The sequence below is a fragment of the Lepidochelys olivacea genome (assembly GCF_965140295.1).
Source record: "Lepidochelys olivacea isolate rLepOli2 genome assembly, chromosome: 11".
Classification (NCBI taxonomy): Eukaryota; Metazoa; Chordata; order Testudines; family Cheloniidae; genus Lepidochelys; species Lepidochelys olivacea.
In genome coordinates, this window is record NC_140421.1 from 51938841 (window position 1) to 51956529 (window position 17689).

A 17689-nucleotide genomic window follows, 5' to 3' on the forward strand; every position below is an offset into this window, starting at 1 on the left:
ACTAAGAGCTGTTACTTTTACATCTGAAATATGCATTGGGTGTGCGCGGAAGGTGCAAAAGGCGACATGAAGCAGAGTGTGGAAACTCAGAAGATGCTATAGAAAGTGAAAATGCATTTAAAGCTACATTCTGTATGGAACATATGCTGTGCACTTGTAGATTCTATTCTTGTTTCAAGAAGGTACAAAGGCTGAGGATTTCAATAAATTTCATTAAAAAGCTGTGTGGCTAAAAAGCAAATATAAAGACAAAAGCACTTACAGGTTGCCCATCTTCCCCTGAGTCTCCTTTGTCTCCAGGGCCACCAGGTGGCCCAGCTGGTCCTCGATCTCCCACCCGACCATGAGCACCTGGATCACCACGAAGACCTGGAGGGCCTTCTTTTCCTGGGTTACCAATAGGCCCAGCAGGCCCCGGAGCTCCCTAGCAACATTAAAAGACCCCGATTACAATAGATTTCTGATCAAATCAGGACTGGGTTCTGATTAACTAAAAATAAATGAGTACAAAGGAAGGACCAGGGTGTGAACATAATGTTATCATATAACAGCTAACACAGTGCTTTCTCTTTAATAATGTGTGATAAACTCCTAAGACTTGCAAATGATCTCCAAGTTTCATGCCTCACACGCCATTTTGGATTCCCTCCTCTAAAGAAGGAATTATTCTACCTAGAGCTGGACAATTAGTGCCATAAAATTCCACAAATATTCATTCAAAATTTCTCTACTCACACCAGTGATAGCATTTTGTATCCATTTTTCACTCACTTTCCATAGACGGTAAATTATTTTGATGCCATTGAACATGATCAGTTCTCATTTTTTTAAAGTAATTTCTTACATTTATGTTATGTCTTTCATCCCAAAAGAGCCCAAAGTGACTTATACATAACAGGAATTAGATCAGTCCTGGGAATTTCCCTCTTTAAGAAGAAAATCTAAAATGGCAGTCATGTTATGGGAGGTCTGAGGGATAACATAAAATACTGTGTTTGTGCATGGATCCCTGACATTTCTTCAAAGGATGGCAAAGTACATTCCTGTTTATACAGAGCATATGTTATATTAACAAATGTGCTTTGACATCACTTCACTTGTTCCACTGCATGTGACGGCCACAAAATGAACTTGAGCAAATTTGTTATTTGTCATTAATACACTATTAATACACAAAGACAGATTTGTCAAGTCACACAGGGGGAAATTACATGTAATTCTTTAACCACAGTGTCACTGAGAAAAGTTTAAACATAAGATGCACTTTTTGCCTTCTCTGTCATTTTTAAAAAATCTACTGTATGAGCAATTTCACTAATGAGCTGGCACAAGAAAGGCCCTGTTGCTTGTACAGAAAATTCCCTCAACACCAAGAATTATAAGGAAGGACGAAGTGCATAACCTGGGATTTTTTTTTAAATTTAACTGCAAGTGAACAGTTCAACCAAGAACAGTTTTACTATCTCAGGGCCTGACCCAAAGTGCACTTAAATAAACTGAAAGACTTCCACTGACTTCAACAGGCATTGGATCAGACCAACAATTAAAAGGCTTTGTTTGATTTACCACCTAATCCTGCACACACTGAAGTCAAGGGAAGCACACTATTACTTTCAATGTGCACAAGATCAGGCCTTGAATACTGTAGGTCTTTACAAGTTCCAACGTTTATAATTCTCTGATTTGTTCAGGTTTCTAACTTCCATTTTATAAAATGTACCCATAAGAATAAATCTCAAATTGACTTACAGTGGGTCCGGGAGGTCCAACTCGTCCAGCAGAGCCGGGGAATCCTGTCGCACCCTAGAAATACATTTTGATATAAGCACTAGAAAGAAATCTGGCACTGGTTACATGAAATATTCTCAGCTCACTGAGCAATCAACTACAACTGATCTAATTATTGAATATGCAATACAACTCAGATTAAGAAAGATTTAAATATTTCCACCAAAATTAAACCTATGCCCCAATGTAAAATGGTGCTATTGCATTAATCCAACTAATTTACAAAAAAACAAAGTACTTACGGGTGGACCCTGAGTACCTCGACCACCTTTTAGACCAGGAACACCATGAGGACCCTAAAAATGGCAAACAGATGGGACATAATGAACAGCAAAGAACTTTTAAAATGAGAAAAATTGACACAGGTCATTGTTTTCCTTCACTTTGCTTTTTCACTTACTGGTGGGCCAGGAGAACCAGAAAGGCCCTGTGGTCCTGGGGATCCAGCATCCCCTTTCTGTCCAGGTTCCCCAGGTTCACCTTTCACACCTGGTTGACCATCAGGGCCCTATGAAAAATAATATAAAAAAGTCAGATCAGGTTTGAGAACATCACACCTTTCCTATTTGATAGTCAATATACACTATGGGAACCTTTGCCACATTAAAAGAGAGGCGAACAAATCAGTCCAGCACATTGACTAGAACCTTAGCTTAATGGGACAGCAAAAGTAAATTGTAATAGTTTGCCACTGACTTTATGAAGTGTTAAAATCCATTGCTGATGTAATAACCTGGTATATGGATTTGTGTACAGACCCAAAGTCCAGAGTTTGGTCAAGGGGTCAGAGGCCTAGCAAATAGTGATTAGCTAAGAGAAAGCAGAATAACCAAAAGATAACCTTGCTTTTGCTAAGATATGCCTGGTCAGGAAAATGCCAGATGTTGGGGGAAATAATTGTGTCTTATTCAAAGTTGCAAGTAGAACAAAGAAGCCCTGTTTCTGTTGTGTTAGTTTCTTCTGTTCTTCCCACACATCCAACCTTGAGTTTATGAAAGGTTCAAGCATTTCAGTATAAGATATGGCCTCCTCCCACCTCCCTTTCCCAGGGACCAATGTCTGCCTTAAAACACAAATGAACAACTTGAAAGACAATCTTTATTGCCAAATCTTTCACTGTTTCTTTGCTTTTACCCCTAGATATGTACCTGTTGGACAATCAAAGGAGCTACTTTATTCCTATGGACCCCAAATCAGAATTCAACATATATATTTTATACTAATACATTTATTAAAGTACTAATTAAATATTAAATGTTAATTTGTCAACTTGAGACCATGGGCGGAGACATTATGTAATCTTTCACCATTGGTTAGTATGCTGTCATGTCTTGTTGCTAGATCTATCCGGGGGTGTGGGACTGCCTACCCCGTCACTTTCCCCCACCCACGGAAAATCCATATATTCCATTGTAATTAACTGATTGACAGTGTCTCTGAGCCTAATAAGCAAGGTGACACTCCGTCAGCGCTGTACGTAATAAACTCCTGTGCTTGACCTCTACAAGGTGTGGATTTATGTCCTTCACTTTACTGGGTCAGAAGTGTTTTATGTGAAATTTTGTGGAGTCAGTTAACCATATTCCATAAAAAAGTTTTCTAACCTAGTTTATATTTCTCTCTTTTCTTAAAACCTTAGGATTTCTCTTCAGTCTTCATCTCCATGTCATACATGTCTAAAGATTTAAGGGATTAAACTCTCACTACCTGTTTTATTGCCTCTTTTCCAAGGGAAGTAGATGCCTACCTCTCTCTCCTGGAAGTTCAATACATTGTTTGGAGGAAAGGGGCCATTTCCCAGGTGCCCTGAAACTCACTAGGAGCCAGTGTCAGACTTGCGGGAAAGGTTGTTGCACTCTCAGAACTCCCAATTATTTTCATGAAGACCCTTGCCAATTTTCTCATGTATCACAAACTCCACTGCACGTCTCTACTACCTTTCAGTGGATGACACTCTGTGGTTTTCCTTTTTTAATCTCAAAGGAAACATTTTTGTACATTAAAAATACATGTAATCTAGTTAACAATGATATAATCTTGTCAGCAAAATAATTTTCAACTGTCTGGAGTATTTACTGTCTCACTATTCTATATGAAATAATCGGTGCGGGGGAAGGAAGAGTTCTTTTTGAAACAGAAATCTGACTTTGTTCCAGAAATACTTCCAAATGGTTTAGAATCCATTAAACAAGAGTGATTAAGCAGCATTTAAATATAGTTTATGATGAAAGGAAATGGATTAGAATCATACGACACATACCGGAGGACCAGCAAAACCAACAGCACCAGTTGGACCATTTTCACCACGGGAACCCTGGTGAAGAAATTAAGAATGGTTATGTTTTAGGTGGTATAAAAGGCTTGTTGTATGGAGTATAACCTATACAGAAGTGCAGAAGAATGGTTCCTGTTATAATTATAATGACATACATACTATATTAACTATAATCGCACAACTGGGTTTTTAAGAAGAGTCATGTGGTATAACTAGGAAGGCTAAGTAAAATACCTTTGGAAATACATCCTTCTAAAACTAACAAAATAGCCAGTTGAGGTACACATGTAACTAAATAACTCAGTAGGCCAAATTCAGCTCTCTGTTGTTGTGTAATTGATAGCAGAATTTGGCCTAATGTATACATTTTATGTGATCTATTATTCCATTTGGTTAGATTGGAATAAAAATAGATGTTAGTTTCATTACCCATGTGATTCCAAAATTATGGGGCCAAAGGGGCTGTAAAGTACCATAAGCACACAGCTGAGGATTCCTTACTATGTATGGCTAAGGGAGAAGGGGAGTGCCTGAATGTTGCTGACTGCCAGCACTCCCCAGGTGGTGTAATAATTGCTCTAATTTACACTTGTAATAATGTGCTATAATTTAAGATAGGGGCTGAATTAACCCACAGCAGGATCAGGGACTGGGGAGTGCAAAGGTACCCCCTTTGCAGTGACACCTCCATGGCCAGACCCTGGGACTGGGACCATAATGCCCAGATAATCAAAAATAACCCCAGCTCTGAAATATGCTGAAATGGACAATATGACGTAATTGGAATTATTATACTTCTTTTCATCCCTCCTCCTCCTTAACATACATAAATATAGTAAAATGTTAGAGGTATGCTTTAAAAAAAGGCTCATGTAAATAAAATAATGAGCATATGGCACTAGGTTTTCAGATTTAAGAAAAGCCATAGTAGCTCTGTTGTCAGGTTACCCTGACATCTATGACCAGATAAATGAGATCTGAATGTCTGCAGCTGCAGTTAGTTTTATGGGTTCACGGTAGCAAGGCAAGAACTGCAGGTTATGTCTGAAGAGCCATTTGGTATTTTGAAGGGTGCAAGGAAAAGAGGAGGAGAAGATGAAAGAATAAAAGCAGGAAAGAGAAATAACTAGAGACCGCATTCAATGAACAATGACAAATGCTGTTAAATATCACCCCATAATGAGATTTGGTAACACTGGGTACGAAGAAGACAGAGATGTTTACTCACAGGATTTCCACGGGAGCCTGGGGGGCCAACTAAGCCTCGAGGACCAGGTTCACCCTTTAAATAAAGTTAACAGGTTGTTATTTCCAAAATAAGTTAACAGAATAGCAGCAAACACAAAAATAACATGTGGTTTTATTAGGAGAATTCAAATGCCAAGTAGCTCTGTATAAAAATCCTATTACCTTTTCACCAGTGGGACCTGCTGGACCCATTGGACCTATTGGACCTGGAAGACCCTGTTGAACACAACAATAGGAGATGTTTCAGTGAGAAGAGTAAAGATTCAGAATTCCCAGGGTCAAGACTTATTTTATTTTAATGTTTCCTTCTGCATTTTTGCATTCTTGAAATTACTCCCCTTTACCCTTGAAATTCTGTTTGGTCTTTGCTTTAATTTAGTACTTGCAGCCTAAGTAACCCTGTTCTTTGAGACACACTTACTATCTTCCGTTTCATAGCCATACAGTCCACACTTAAAAACCCTGCTCTTTCTGGACTGACTTTATTTTTTTTCCTTTACATAGTATTTATGAAGAAGGCCTAATGATCAAAAAGTCCTTTCTTTATTTTCTCTTTTCAGGAGGACATGAAGAAAGACCTTTTGTCTCATTTGCACAGAGGCCAGCCAGACCGCTGCACTTCCTTGTTACCAAGTGCTTAACTCTTTAAAGAAAAAAAAGCCATTACTTATGAAGACTCATTCATTCCTATCAACCAACCTCTCCTGAAAAATGTCCTTTTTCCCTTTTGTATGACATGTAGGATAATTGATTTCAAGCTATTTCTCCACTCCGACCAATCTATTACCTACATTTAATGACCCTGCAACAATAGCCAGATATCCTTTATGAATACTTAGATACACCAATTATGATTTTCCTTCACTGGAAGCAGAATGTCAAATTATTTGTCTGTAATAAAAACTCCCTATACCACAATGCTTCACTGCTATCTGTGTCACATGATACATAAGTACATTGAAAATTTAAAAATGAAAAGCTATTTGATCACTGTCAATGCTCCACTGACAGGCCATCTGCAAAAGTGTTTCAGCAGAAGGATCTAGAAGTTAGTTCATCATACTCACACTTACTTGATCACTGCCCCAAATAGGCGTGCAGCAATTCCCCAAAAAGGGCCCTACTTTTGGAGTTTAATGTACTCAAACAATACAAAAACCACATCATATATCATTTGAAAGCTTATTGTGTGTATGTTTAGATAAGATATGAAGTGGAGCTGTCAAATGATGTCATAAGCCTGTAGACAAGGTGAAACAATGGAACCCAAAATGAGAAAATGTCATTTTTTGCACAGTTCCAGAAACACTACAACATCACTATGATGATAGTTTTTACCGTTTAAGACCATTTCAACACTGTAATGTGGCTTTTATTGGCCAAAGCTACCAAATGACAATGTATAAAATATTTTAATTGGTTTTGTATGGGCAGGTATCTTTTTTCAGAAATGATGAATCTGTTTAACATGTGGCAGAATATCAACATTTTGCAATATACTAACATAAAATGTTTTCACACGACATATTCTTAATTGTCAAAGTATCTCACAAGTGTTTATACCATTTTTCTACATTTTCAACTGAAATTTGCTGACCAGATCAGTCTCACGCTGAAGGTTGCACACCAGTAGAAACAGATTGCATGCCCACGGCTCGTATTGCTTAGTGAGTAGATACAAAATGTACGTAAATTCCTAATGTAAAGATGCTCCAGCTGTAAGCTTTTGTACATACAATGTAGCATCTAGTCTGCATGGTAGGCAATTGCCTATGTATGCAGTACCAGGCTTTGAAATATTCTAAAACCAGATTTAATTCAGTAAAAAGAAAAGGAGGACTTGTGGCACCTTAGAGACTAACCAATTTATTTGAGCATGAGCTTTCGTGAGCTACAGCAGAAGTTCCAAAATGATCACACCTTTACACATAAGCCTTCCTGCACAGCTGCACCATGAGTTTGGGTCTTGCAACTGAATTGACACACTACACCCTCATGGATTCTGTATCAGTTATGATGAGGCATAACTAGGCAGCTGAGGCAGCTCATCACTAGTGCTGCAAAAACGGAAGTAGAAAGACACCCAGGAGGTGAGTTCATTCCAAACAGAATTGTACCACTTCATGCTGGTGCAAATCTCATCCATGAAGGAGATGATAATATAGACATCAGCATAGAGACTACTGATGGAAATAATACCTTCCATTCCATGGCAAATGTGGTATTTCAAGAACAGTCTGCAGATAGTCCAGCATCACAAGAAATAACACACAAGTATGGGAAAGAAAATGAACAATCTCCATGAACTCTCAGAGTCACTAATGCAGTGTGCAGCATTTGAAATACCTAGAACACATCCATGAAAAAGTACTTGAGAAAATTAACTCATCACCTACAAATGAATGCTGTCAAAGATCTCTCCTGGTGTCTTTGAAAACTACTGCCTTGATGATGTTGATATAGTTAATATTCAATGTTGGACCAGTTTCAATCACAAGCTTGCACCAAAGCATCTACATGAAAAGCATCTACATGACAGTTCCACAGGCACCTATTGTGGATGCCAAACTACCTGACATGGCCACAGTCTATACTACAATCATCAAATGAAAGGAAATACCAGCTGTTCTAGGAGAGCAGCATGCCACTCAGATCAAAAGTGGGCAGCCCTATGCTGTTGCTCAGCAAGTGAAATGGACTCTCCAAATGAACTTGGCACCAATATAATACATACCCTTTGCTGTTTTGTTGCATGTATTGGGAATTTTTGTGGAGATGTAGGGTTGCTAGACCTTGTTGAATCTCATGTGTAAGCAGCTTGTACTGCAGATCAAATGCTTGCAGGTAAGTAATTCAACTGTGCTTTGCATGGCTGGACTGTCATACAAATGATGGCTTGAGACAATTTCCAAAAATTCAATGAATCAGCTGCTGACTACTTGAGGCAGGTCCTAAAAGGATTTGATAAAGCTACATCTGTAATTAAAGTATTTGACAGATATGACAACAGTAACTCTGTGAAAACTGTAGAAAGCCAGTGCTGGACAGGCTCTATGACTGAATGCAAGAAATACCAGGTAACTAGTGGATGCCCTGTGCCCGTATGGAAAAAGTTTCTAAATGTAGCATCCATTTAATCAATCATTTGTAAAATTCATCTATGAATATATGATTCAAATTGCACCTAGGGAGCAGACCCAACACAAACACTCCCTCTTGATGGAGGCTTTTCCAATGGAGAAGTACCAAAGTCCATCACCAACAGAAGTGTTGAAGAAGCCCAAGACTTGTACTCAAGAGGAAGCAGACACAACGATGCTTCTGAACGCTAGTAATTAAGTCACGTGATACAGATGGCTTAGTCCTTGCTGTGCACTATTTTCTAAAAGTGGAACACATACATAACGTGGATTGAAACAGGCCTCATTACCAACACAATTGACAAGCATCACATCAGGCCTCTGCATGCAATTTGTGACACACTTACTCCTGACTTCTGCAACATACTTCCTGCTGTACATGCATTAACAGGGAGTGACTCTGTGTCATCCCTGTTAATGATATTGGGGGGGAAAAAATCTGTGTTTAATGTTGTTAAAACAAAGGGAACTTACTGCTTCAAAGACCTTGCCAAATTGGGAGAAAGTGATGAACAAGCCACCATTTCCGCAATAAGGAAGTTTGCAGCAGTGTTGCATGATCAGAGCAAGAAAGAAAAAGAGACCCACAGTGACTTGAATTGCTTGGGCCTACCCATCAAAAAGGACAAGTCACTGGCCAAACTCCCACTATGCAAGGAAAGTTTTGAAGACCATGACAAAAGAGCATAGTGGCAAACAAAGATTTGGAAGTCTCTGCTCATAGGTAAATTGGATATTGGATCGCCATTGCAACATGGTGGAAAAATTGAATGATAAACTACTCCCTGTATTCTTCAAGGGCCCATGGCATCTGAGCTTCTACAAGACCTTATTTGATCCAGCAGCAGTTGCTGCACAATCAACAGGGTCTGGTAGTCATAACAATCTTCCCTGCACAGAACTGTGTACATGCCAACACAACGAAGACTGTAGTAATCCACGCACTCTGGACAGAGATCACACTGAGGAACAAGTTGATGATACTGATGTTGACTAGAAACGTCACCAGCACTATTACATTCAAATGATATCTGTACAAATTTATTATTAGATTTTGTTTTACCCTTTAGATTGCTGTTATGATGCTTTGAGATCACAAAGAAATCCAATTTCATGTCTTGAAATAGTACATACAGTCATGAAACTAATAGAAAAGAACGCAAATATTTCCAAGCAGTCATTTAAATGTTTTGATGGTATCATTGTTTTTCCCCATTTCTATGGTAACAGCACCATGTGAGAGCTCCACATCATACTGCATCTTAAAGTAGATATAATAAGCTTTCCAATGATGTGCGATGTGTGTGTGTGTGTGTGTGTGTGTGTGTAGAGCGAGTACATTAAGTCAACCACATCAGTGGTGTCTGCCGCTTGCTTAAAACTGTATGAGTGCCTTTTTAACAATTATTTATTATTATATACCTAAGGACTTTAACTATGTTTTAATTTTCTAAGGCCTACACCTTTCAGACTGCATGATGGAACTAGCATGAACTTCCTATTTGCTACTGCATCTCAATTTTGAAATGTACTCATCCTTAAATATCATGCATTTTTGCACTCTGTAAATGATAGTTCTATTTGTATGTGTAAATATATTAATGAGCAAAACTAGTTAAAAAAAAGACCGGCATGCACAAGTCTCACTGACTTCAAAAGTTGTTGCATAGGTATTGTCAAGGGTAAAAATGGGTCCCTAATCTTTCTAAACTGTGTCTTGCCTTTCTGCAGTATCTTTCAGTGGGGAAGACACTCCTGATAAGATAAGATGAGATAAGATTTGTTCTCACCTCTCCATTCCAAACATATATTCTAAATTCCTGGAACTAACTGATAACCCATATTGTCTAGATGCTGAATATAGTTTGTTTTTGGAGTTGAGAAACACTGTCTTGCTTAGGAGCTCCATTACTTGGAGCTATTTCTAAGAGGAGCAATGGGTTTACTTACTCTTGCACCATCATTGCCAGCTGTACCTTCAGAGCCTTTCTCCCCTACACCACCCTATGGAGAGTATCCAGAAAGTCCAAGTCATTTATATATCAGTGCAACTACAGAATTATCAAGAGAGATGTACTTCTGTTTAGTATTTAAAGGAGCAACGATAAACAGACTTACTCTGTCACCCTTGGGACCAGGAGTTCCAGCAATACCTCTTTCTCCAGGCATACCCTGAAGACCTGGAGGACCTGGATCACCAGGAGTCCCAGTGGGGCCTGGACTACCCTGAAATGAATAAAAAACAAATTACTTCCTATGAAGTTGAGGTCTCTTTGTCTTTAGAGTGAAGAACCATCTATGCTTATGAGTATGCCTCTGGAGGACACTTGCAAGTAACAATTTTCTCTTAAACTTCTTTCTTGTTCATATCCAAACATTTTTCAGGAAACAAAGTTGCAGAGCTGAATTATTAAATGATTTTAGAATTTATCACCCATGTTTTGAAAAAACTATTCATGAATCTTGGTTGCATGAATGGATGGGGCTGCGGGAGTGTGGGATGGAGGAGGGATGCTGAAGTGGCTCTAGGCAACCTTCTCAAACTGAATCCTTGTATGGTGGACAGGTTCCATGGAATAAATAAGATCAGTATTCATTACACTAGTTGCCAATGGCCAATTATCGGACCTGGGGATTGTCAAGGGCAGGGATGGCCTGGTTGTGCTCTCTTTCCTCCAAGCTGTGCCTCTTATGTCCTCTGTAAAGAACATGGTGGTACAGGGTCTGCTATGGCAGCTCTATACTACCAAGGGATTCTCTCCTGGCCAACTACACCAGCCTCAGGGCTACTCTGTGTTGGTGGAGCAGCACAAAGTATCCATAGCAACAATATGGGCTGCCCAGTTACTTACTGTAAATAGGCAAGATTCTCCGAACAAAGGCAGCACCACTGAGTGTGCTATATTACATAAATGGTTTCATACTGTTCTACTGAAACAGGCAAACCACACTGGTAGTTTTAAGAAATGTTTAGTCCTGTATTTTAAGGAGCTTTGTCTGTATACACTGAATGAAAATTCTGATTTCTCAACAATATTTTAGTGTCCTTCTTTATATTAGTGTTATTCTACTGGAATATCTTTGATTAACATTGCAAGACTATTGTCCTCCTGGAGCCTTCAGGAAAACAAGATGCCTCTCTCTTGAGAACATTGCAGCTGAACAAAATCTTAAATAAAATCACTAAATGAATACACATTTCCTGTGTAATTTACCTTTGGACCATCAGGACCATGACCTCCAGCCATACCCTTTTCACCCTGAAGTCCTGCTGCCCCTGGTTCTCCTCTCTCCCCTGGATTGCCACGTTCTCCCTATAAAACAGCTATATGTGAAATATCCGGGCGTACGCAGATCCATTCGGCAGAAACAAATCAATTACACATGCGGTACTATTGCACTAGAGAGCTTCTGCTCAGAAATGGCTTATGCTGAGCTGAACAAACAACAAACCCACGTATATTCTTTTAGCCATAATAAAAGACTCTTTTGAGGTGCATAAAATGGTACAGTACTATAATAAGTACATATGCAGCATAGAGTGCCTTCCATCCAAAGATCTCAAAATGCATTACAAACATTATTTAACAGAGCTTCACAAGAATACTGAGGACTATGAGCATATTGTTATTGATTAGCTGCATAGCATCAACTGTGGGTAAAAATGGATATATTTTTATAATCATTTTACTAACAGGCAAACTGAGGCACAAATGTGCTAAATTATATGTTTCAAGATTGCCCAGTGTATCAGCATCATAATGGAACCTGAGAGGCTTGCTAGGAATAGCCAATACTTGGGGAAAATACTTACTCTTGGACCTAATGGACCTCCAGCTCCAGGATCTCCAGGAACGCCCTGGTGAGAAAAGAAAGACAAGTTAGAAGGAAAACGTTATATACTACAAGCTGGTAGGTACAGAAAACAAGAGGATAACATTTTCATTCCAGCAGTTCTAAGCAGTCTGAATGTCAATGGCTGATTCTGAATGCAGATTTTCCATGCTGAAAAGAGATAATCTAATGCAGTCAGAGGACCAGATTCTGCTACCATTACTCATGCTGAGTAGGATCTTACTCAATGAGTAGTCATCACAGACGTTTTGCGGATATTACTCATTATGTGTCAGAGTGGGAGAACCTAGCCCCTGGAGGACTGGAAAGTGAATACATCAAATAGGAGAAGAAGGTAAAATCATTTTATTAAGCAAGAAAAACTTGGCAAACACTCACTAAGTTACAAAAGAAGTTACCTGATCTCCAGGTTTTCCTGCCTCCCCTGGAGGACCTGGTGGCCCAGGCAAACCCTGAAAGAAAATAAATTGAAAGGTCATTGTGTATGTGGAAGAATTTAAATAGGACACCAAGAATAAGACCTGTGTCGTCATATATACACTGGATCATGTCTTCAAAGATCCCAACAGAAGTAATTAGATAAGCACAGATACACAAGCATCAAACTGAAAAGGAGTACTTGGGGCACCTTAGAGACTAACAAATTTATTTGAGCATAAGCTTTCGTGAGCACTGCTGTAGCTTTTTGCGAATACAGACTAACATGGCTGCTACTCTGAAACCAAGCATCAAACTGTTTCCCTCCATAATAAAAGGAGAGGACAGCATCTCTTTATTTATACATGTAATAGGAGTGTACGGTGCAGATGTATAAGACCTTTCTATACAAAGAGGTAGTGGTTTGACTATCAAAGCCACTGATTTGTTCAACTCTTGGATACCAGTTGGCTTTGAAAATCTTCAATTCCGACAAACCTAAGTAGGCTCCTTGGGTGCCAATGATCCATGGCATACAGAAATGGTAATTAACCCTTTTTAACAAAAACTAGTATAGCTAATAATGTAGCTGCTGATAGTGCGTGAGATGTGCTAATTAGTCTGAGAAATTCTGAAGACCTTTGCTTAACATCACTTTATCAAATCTCTGTAGATTAGAAGGAAAAAAAGGGGTGTGATTTATTTATGTAAAAGAACTCATGTTACACATACCTGAAAGCCTGTAGGACCTGGAGGGCCTTGTTCTCCTCTTTCTCCTGCTAGACCCTAGACAAAAGAAAAAAACTGTACAATGTAGGGACATGGCCAGATTCCACCTACATGTTCTCTGCCTGATTGTACTCATGGGAAAAGATTACGTTTCCTACTTTTTTCTTATTATTGTTATTATTATTACTATTACTTATACCATTTCAATTGAAAAATGAAATTTAGTCAAGACCAGATAGTACCTTTGTAAGATTCTGAGCTCAATTAACTGCTGCTATAAATGAACTCAGTTCCACTGGACTCAAGACAGCTGCATCTATTTACATTAGCTGAGAATGTTGTCCCTTGCAATTTTTAAAATGCGTGGTAGTAGAAATTTTAATAGAGATATATACCTCTTTTAGTGTACATAATAGAAAATTGATTCTTGAAATTGTATATTTTTTGTAAATTTGTAATATACTTGTGTCTTTGGAATCAACAGGTGTTAAACAAGACAACTGGAAGCCTATGCAAATGTAAACTGACTGATAGATAGATAGATAGATAGATAGATAGATAGATAGATAGATAGATAGATAGATAGATAGATAGATAGATAGATAGATATTTTTTCATATTTACTTGAAGAGTACAATATGTTTTTCTTTGTAGGCATTTTTCACTTGTGAGGTTCATTAATCAACATTTCAACAACAGAAAAGCAGCTGGAGAAAATACACAGAATTCAATTGTAATATGCTGTATGCACATTTCTTTCTAGCACTAAAGAACACAGCAGAAAATGTTAACATATAGTCCTTTCTCAGGAGGTTAACAAAAATCTGAAGGTGTTCACATATTTGAAAAAAACAAATTCAAAAACTCTCTTAACTCTCTTTGACACATGCAGCTAAACAGCTGGACAGATTATTCGAGTAATGTTTCATCTGGAATTTGAACTATAATGGTGTGTTGTTATTCAGACCATTATTTTTATTTGATAAAGTAATTAAATATTCAACATTAAATTAATCCAGGGCCAGATTCCGCCACTCTTACTCACAGCAAACAGTACCTTACTGAACAAGTAGTCCCATTAGAACCAATACGACTAGCTAAGTGGTAATTTTTCATTAATACAGTAAGACGAGTATGGGTGGCAGAATCAATTATCCAAAATAGAGCATAAGGTGAGGGGAAAAAGGTGGGAGGGGTACAACATAAGTTCAAATGTTCTCTCTTTTCAATGTAAAAGTTTATTTAAGAAATATATACACCACTACTGGGGAAGAAAGGCAAAAGGATGAGAATATGTAGACTTTACAAAACCCTTGTATTTCTTCTACGGATAATGTTAAACTGATTCGATCTTAATGAAGCTGAAATTAAAAATAAGTCAACAATTTACAGATTGCTTTAAAGAGCAACAGAATGAATTTTGACTTTATTTGGCAAAAATCAGTGCACAATGGCAATGGTCTCTAAATCAATAAAGAAAAACACTTTTACTGTCACTTTTACTCTTGGGGACTGCTCAGAAAGTACAATGATGGGTACAATATAAGAAGACAGACAGATAATCCTGTATATTGCAAAACTGACTCACAGGTGGACCAACAGGACCAGAAGGACCAACTTCACCATCTTTGCCAGGAACACCCTACAGTGAAACAACAAATAAAAAGGAATTGTATAGTGCACACACGACAAATAAACATATTTTTGTGTAATCAATATAAAGAATAACAATGATACTCACTCTCTGCCCTGGGACACCAGCATTACCCGCTTCTCCAGGTTTTCCAGGATCACCCTAATTTGTGGGGAAAGTTGCTATAATTACCCAATATTTTCATGCATCTAAAAATATATTTAGCTCTGAAACTAAGGCAAGCTAGATAATTAGATACCGATTAGCAGACACTGTACTCACGCTGCTGCCTTTTGGCCCAGGAAGGCCCATGCTGCCTGGTTGACCTCTGATTCCTATTGAGCCTGCTGGGCCTGGACGTCCATCTTCTCCTGGCGCACCCTAGAAATATAAACCATTTATTACATCACATTATGAATATTCTTCACTATATTCCCATAAACTTTTGTTCACCAATAAAAAGCTAACTCCCACTTCTATCTGGGCCTGATCCAGAGCCTAATGAAGGCAACAGAAGTCTTTCACTTTATTTTAATAGGAGCTGGATTGGACCCTTAGGCTATATTGAGGGAATGATTGCCTTAAAATGGTATCAAAGTACTGAATAGGTCTATTCTGTTAGAGCTCAATAATTGGCTGGCTCTGTGCTGTTTGCCTGTTAGTCATCTATGAAAAGGAAGGAACAGATAGGAAAGAGGACTTGTACAAGAGTATCGAAAAATGGATTACTTGAACTCTAGTAAAAGCGGCACAGAGTCCTGTGGCACCTTATAGACTAACAGACATATTGGAGAATAAGCTTTTGTGGGTGAATACCCACTTCGTCAGATGCATGTAGTGGGCAGGTATTTATACCTGCCTCTAGAAATTTCCACTACATGCATCTGACGAAGTGGGTATTCACCCATGAAAGCTTATGCTCCAATGCGTCTGTTAGTCTGTAAGGTGCCACAGGACTCTTTGCCGCTTTTACAGATCCAGACTAACACGGCTACCCCTCTGATACTTGAACTCTAGTGTATCCAACAGTGAAACTTAGTGCTAGAATTTTTCATTTTCAGGTTGGTTAATCCAATGTTAACCTAGCCTTTCAAATATTAAAATGTTCTAACCTTTAGCATTTGTATTGTTATTCACTTACAGTCATAATAGTACTTGAACAATATTTATATATTCTATTTTATTTCTTCTTTCTTTTATTTTTCCCATTGTGGATGTTCCATTAAAAATGTCTTTGAAGTATATGTCAAAGAGACAATTCTAGCTTTCAAACATCTTCAAAGCAATTATAGACAGACTCATTGGAGATAGCTAGTAATTATTGGAATTACGTAAAAAATATTTCTTTCCAACAAACCTGAGCTCATAAATGTTTAAATTCCTTGAGATAGCCAACTCTCAGCATATACTGCAACATACATAAAGCCTAATGAAAATGATTTGCACTGGCTCATTTAGATGTTAAATGCCTTCCAATTGCCTGCATTTAGAAGGACCTATGCACCTTGAGAGACTATGAAATCATGGATTAGTAAAAGGCTAATTTCAAGGAGAGCAGAATTTCAAATGAGTACAGTGTCAACTGAAGGGACCAATAATTATATACATCCTCCTCACTCCCAGTCACAAACTACTTACCAAAGGACCAAGTTTTCCTTCAGGACCTTGAACACCTGGATTTCCTGTGAGACCCTAAAAAAATAGGATAACATAACAATTGATATAACCTGTGTACATGATCCTAAAATATGGCAAGGATTGTAAATGAGTTCAGAAAGTGTGCTCAGTAACGAAACATCACACTGCAATATTTTTCTGTCAGATGGTATGACCAATGAAAAGTCATTTAACTCGACCATGTTATTCTCCTCTCTGAGTCCCTCCAGGGGCTTCCCCTTACCTACTGCATCAAAGTCAAGCTCCTCATCCTCATCTTCAAAGTTTCTGCAGAATTTCATTTTTAATTGCATCTCTGCTCTTTTCCTCCTATTTACTGTCCCACTGGTTGTCTACACTCCTCTCAAGTGTCCCACCAGTTCATCTCCTTTATTTCTCCCACTCTCAACCTTTCTTCCATGCCACTCCTTATGCTTGGAATTTCCTTTTTTATCTTGTATGGGACATTCCAAAACCTCCTCAAACATTTCTTCTGCAGGATCTTTCAATGACAGCTCACCATACACTACACAAATACATTAAAAACAATTAATCAATGTAACAAAGATTTGACTTTCAACCTATGTTTTCTGCACACCTCGTATTTTACATACCTGCATTCCTCTGGACTGCATTGTCTATGTCTAATTTAGCGCTAGACCTTGCTCCCTTTTAAGTTAATGGGACTCTTGCCTTTGACTTCAGGGGGAACAGAACCAGGTCCTTGGGCTCTGATCCTGCAAATACTCATGTGACTCACTTTGCACATGAGCTGAACCATTGAACTCAAGATCAGGTTTCATATTTCTCTTCCAAAGGTGAAGGCATTAGAGTGGTGGAAGAAGTGATCCCTGTATTTGGTTTCTATAAACAAAGCTTGTATAACAGTTTGCCTAAAAAGAACATTGCCATCCTCAGGAATGGAAGGTGCTATACAAATTCATGACG

General features: G+C 38.4%; 1 protein-coding gene across 1 annotated transcript in view; it reads right to left on the reverse strand.

The window, feature by feature from the left end:
• The window catches only part of COL5A2 (collagen type V alpha 2 chain), a 165291-nt gene that overhangs the window by 23067 nt on the left and 124535 nt on the right, over window positions 1–17689 (reverse strand). The window contains exons 26-42 of the mRNA XM_084643728.1: window positions 16724–16777; window positions 15368–15466; window positions 15194–15247; window positions 15041–15094; window positions 13456–13509; window positions 12705–12758; window positions 12266–12310; window positions 11667–11765; window positions 10570–10677; window positions 10402–10455; window positions 5474–5527; window positions 5292–5345; window positions 4049–4102; window positions 2189–2296; window positions 2031–2084; window positions 1750–1803; window positions 263–424 (exon numbers count right to left, since the gene is read on the reverse strand). Coding sequence (XP_084499854.1) covers window positions 263–424; window positions 1750–1803; window positions 2031–2084; window positions 2189–2296; window positions 4049–4102; window positions 5292–5345; window positions 5474–5527; window positions 10402–10455; window positions 10570–10677; window positions 11667–11765; window positions 12266–12310; window positions 12705–12758; window positions 13456–13509; window positions 15041–15094; window positions 15194–15247; window positions 15368–15466; window positions 16724–16777 — 1215 coding nt within the window. The remainder of the gene's footprint in view (window positions 1–262; window positions 425–1749; window positions 1804–2030; window positions 2085–2188; window positions 2297–4048; window positions 4103–5291; window positions 5346–5473; window positions 5528–10401; window positions 10456–10569; window positions 10678–11666; window positions 11766–12265; window positions 12311–12704; window positions 12759–13455; window positions 13510–15040; window positions 15095–15193; window positions 15248–15367; window positions 15467–16723; window positions 16778–17689) is intronic.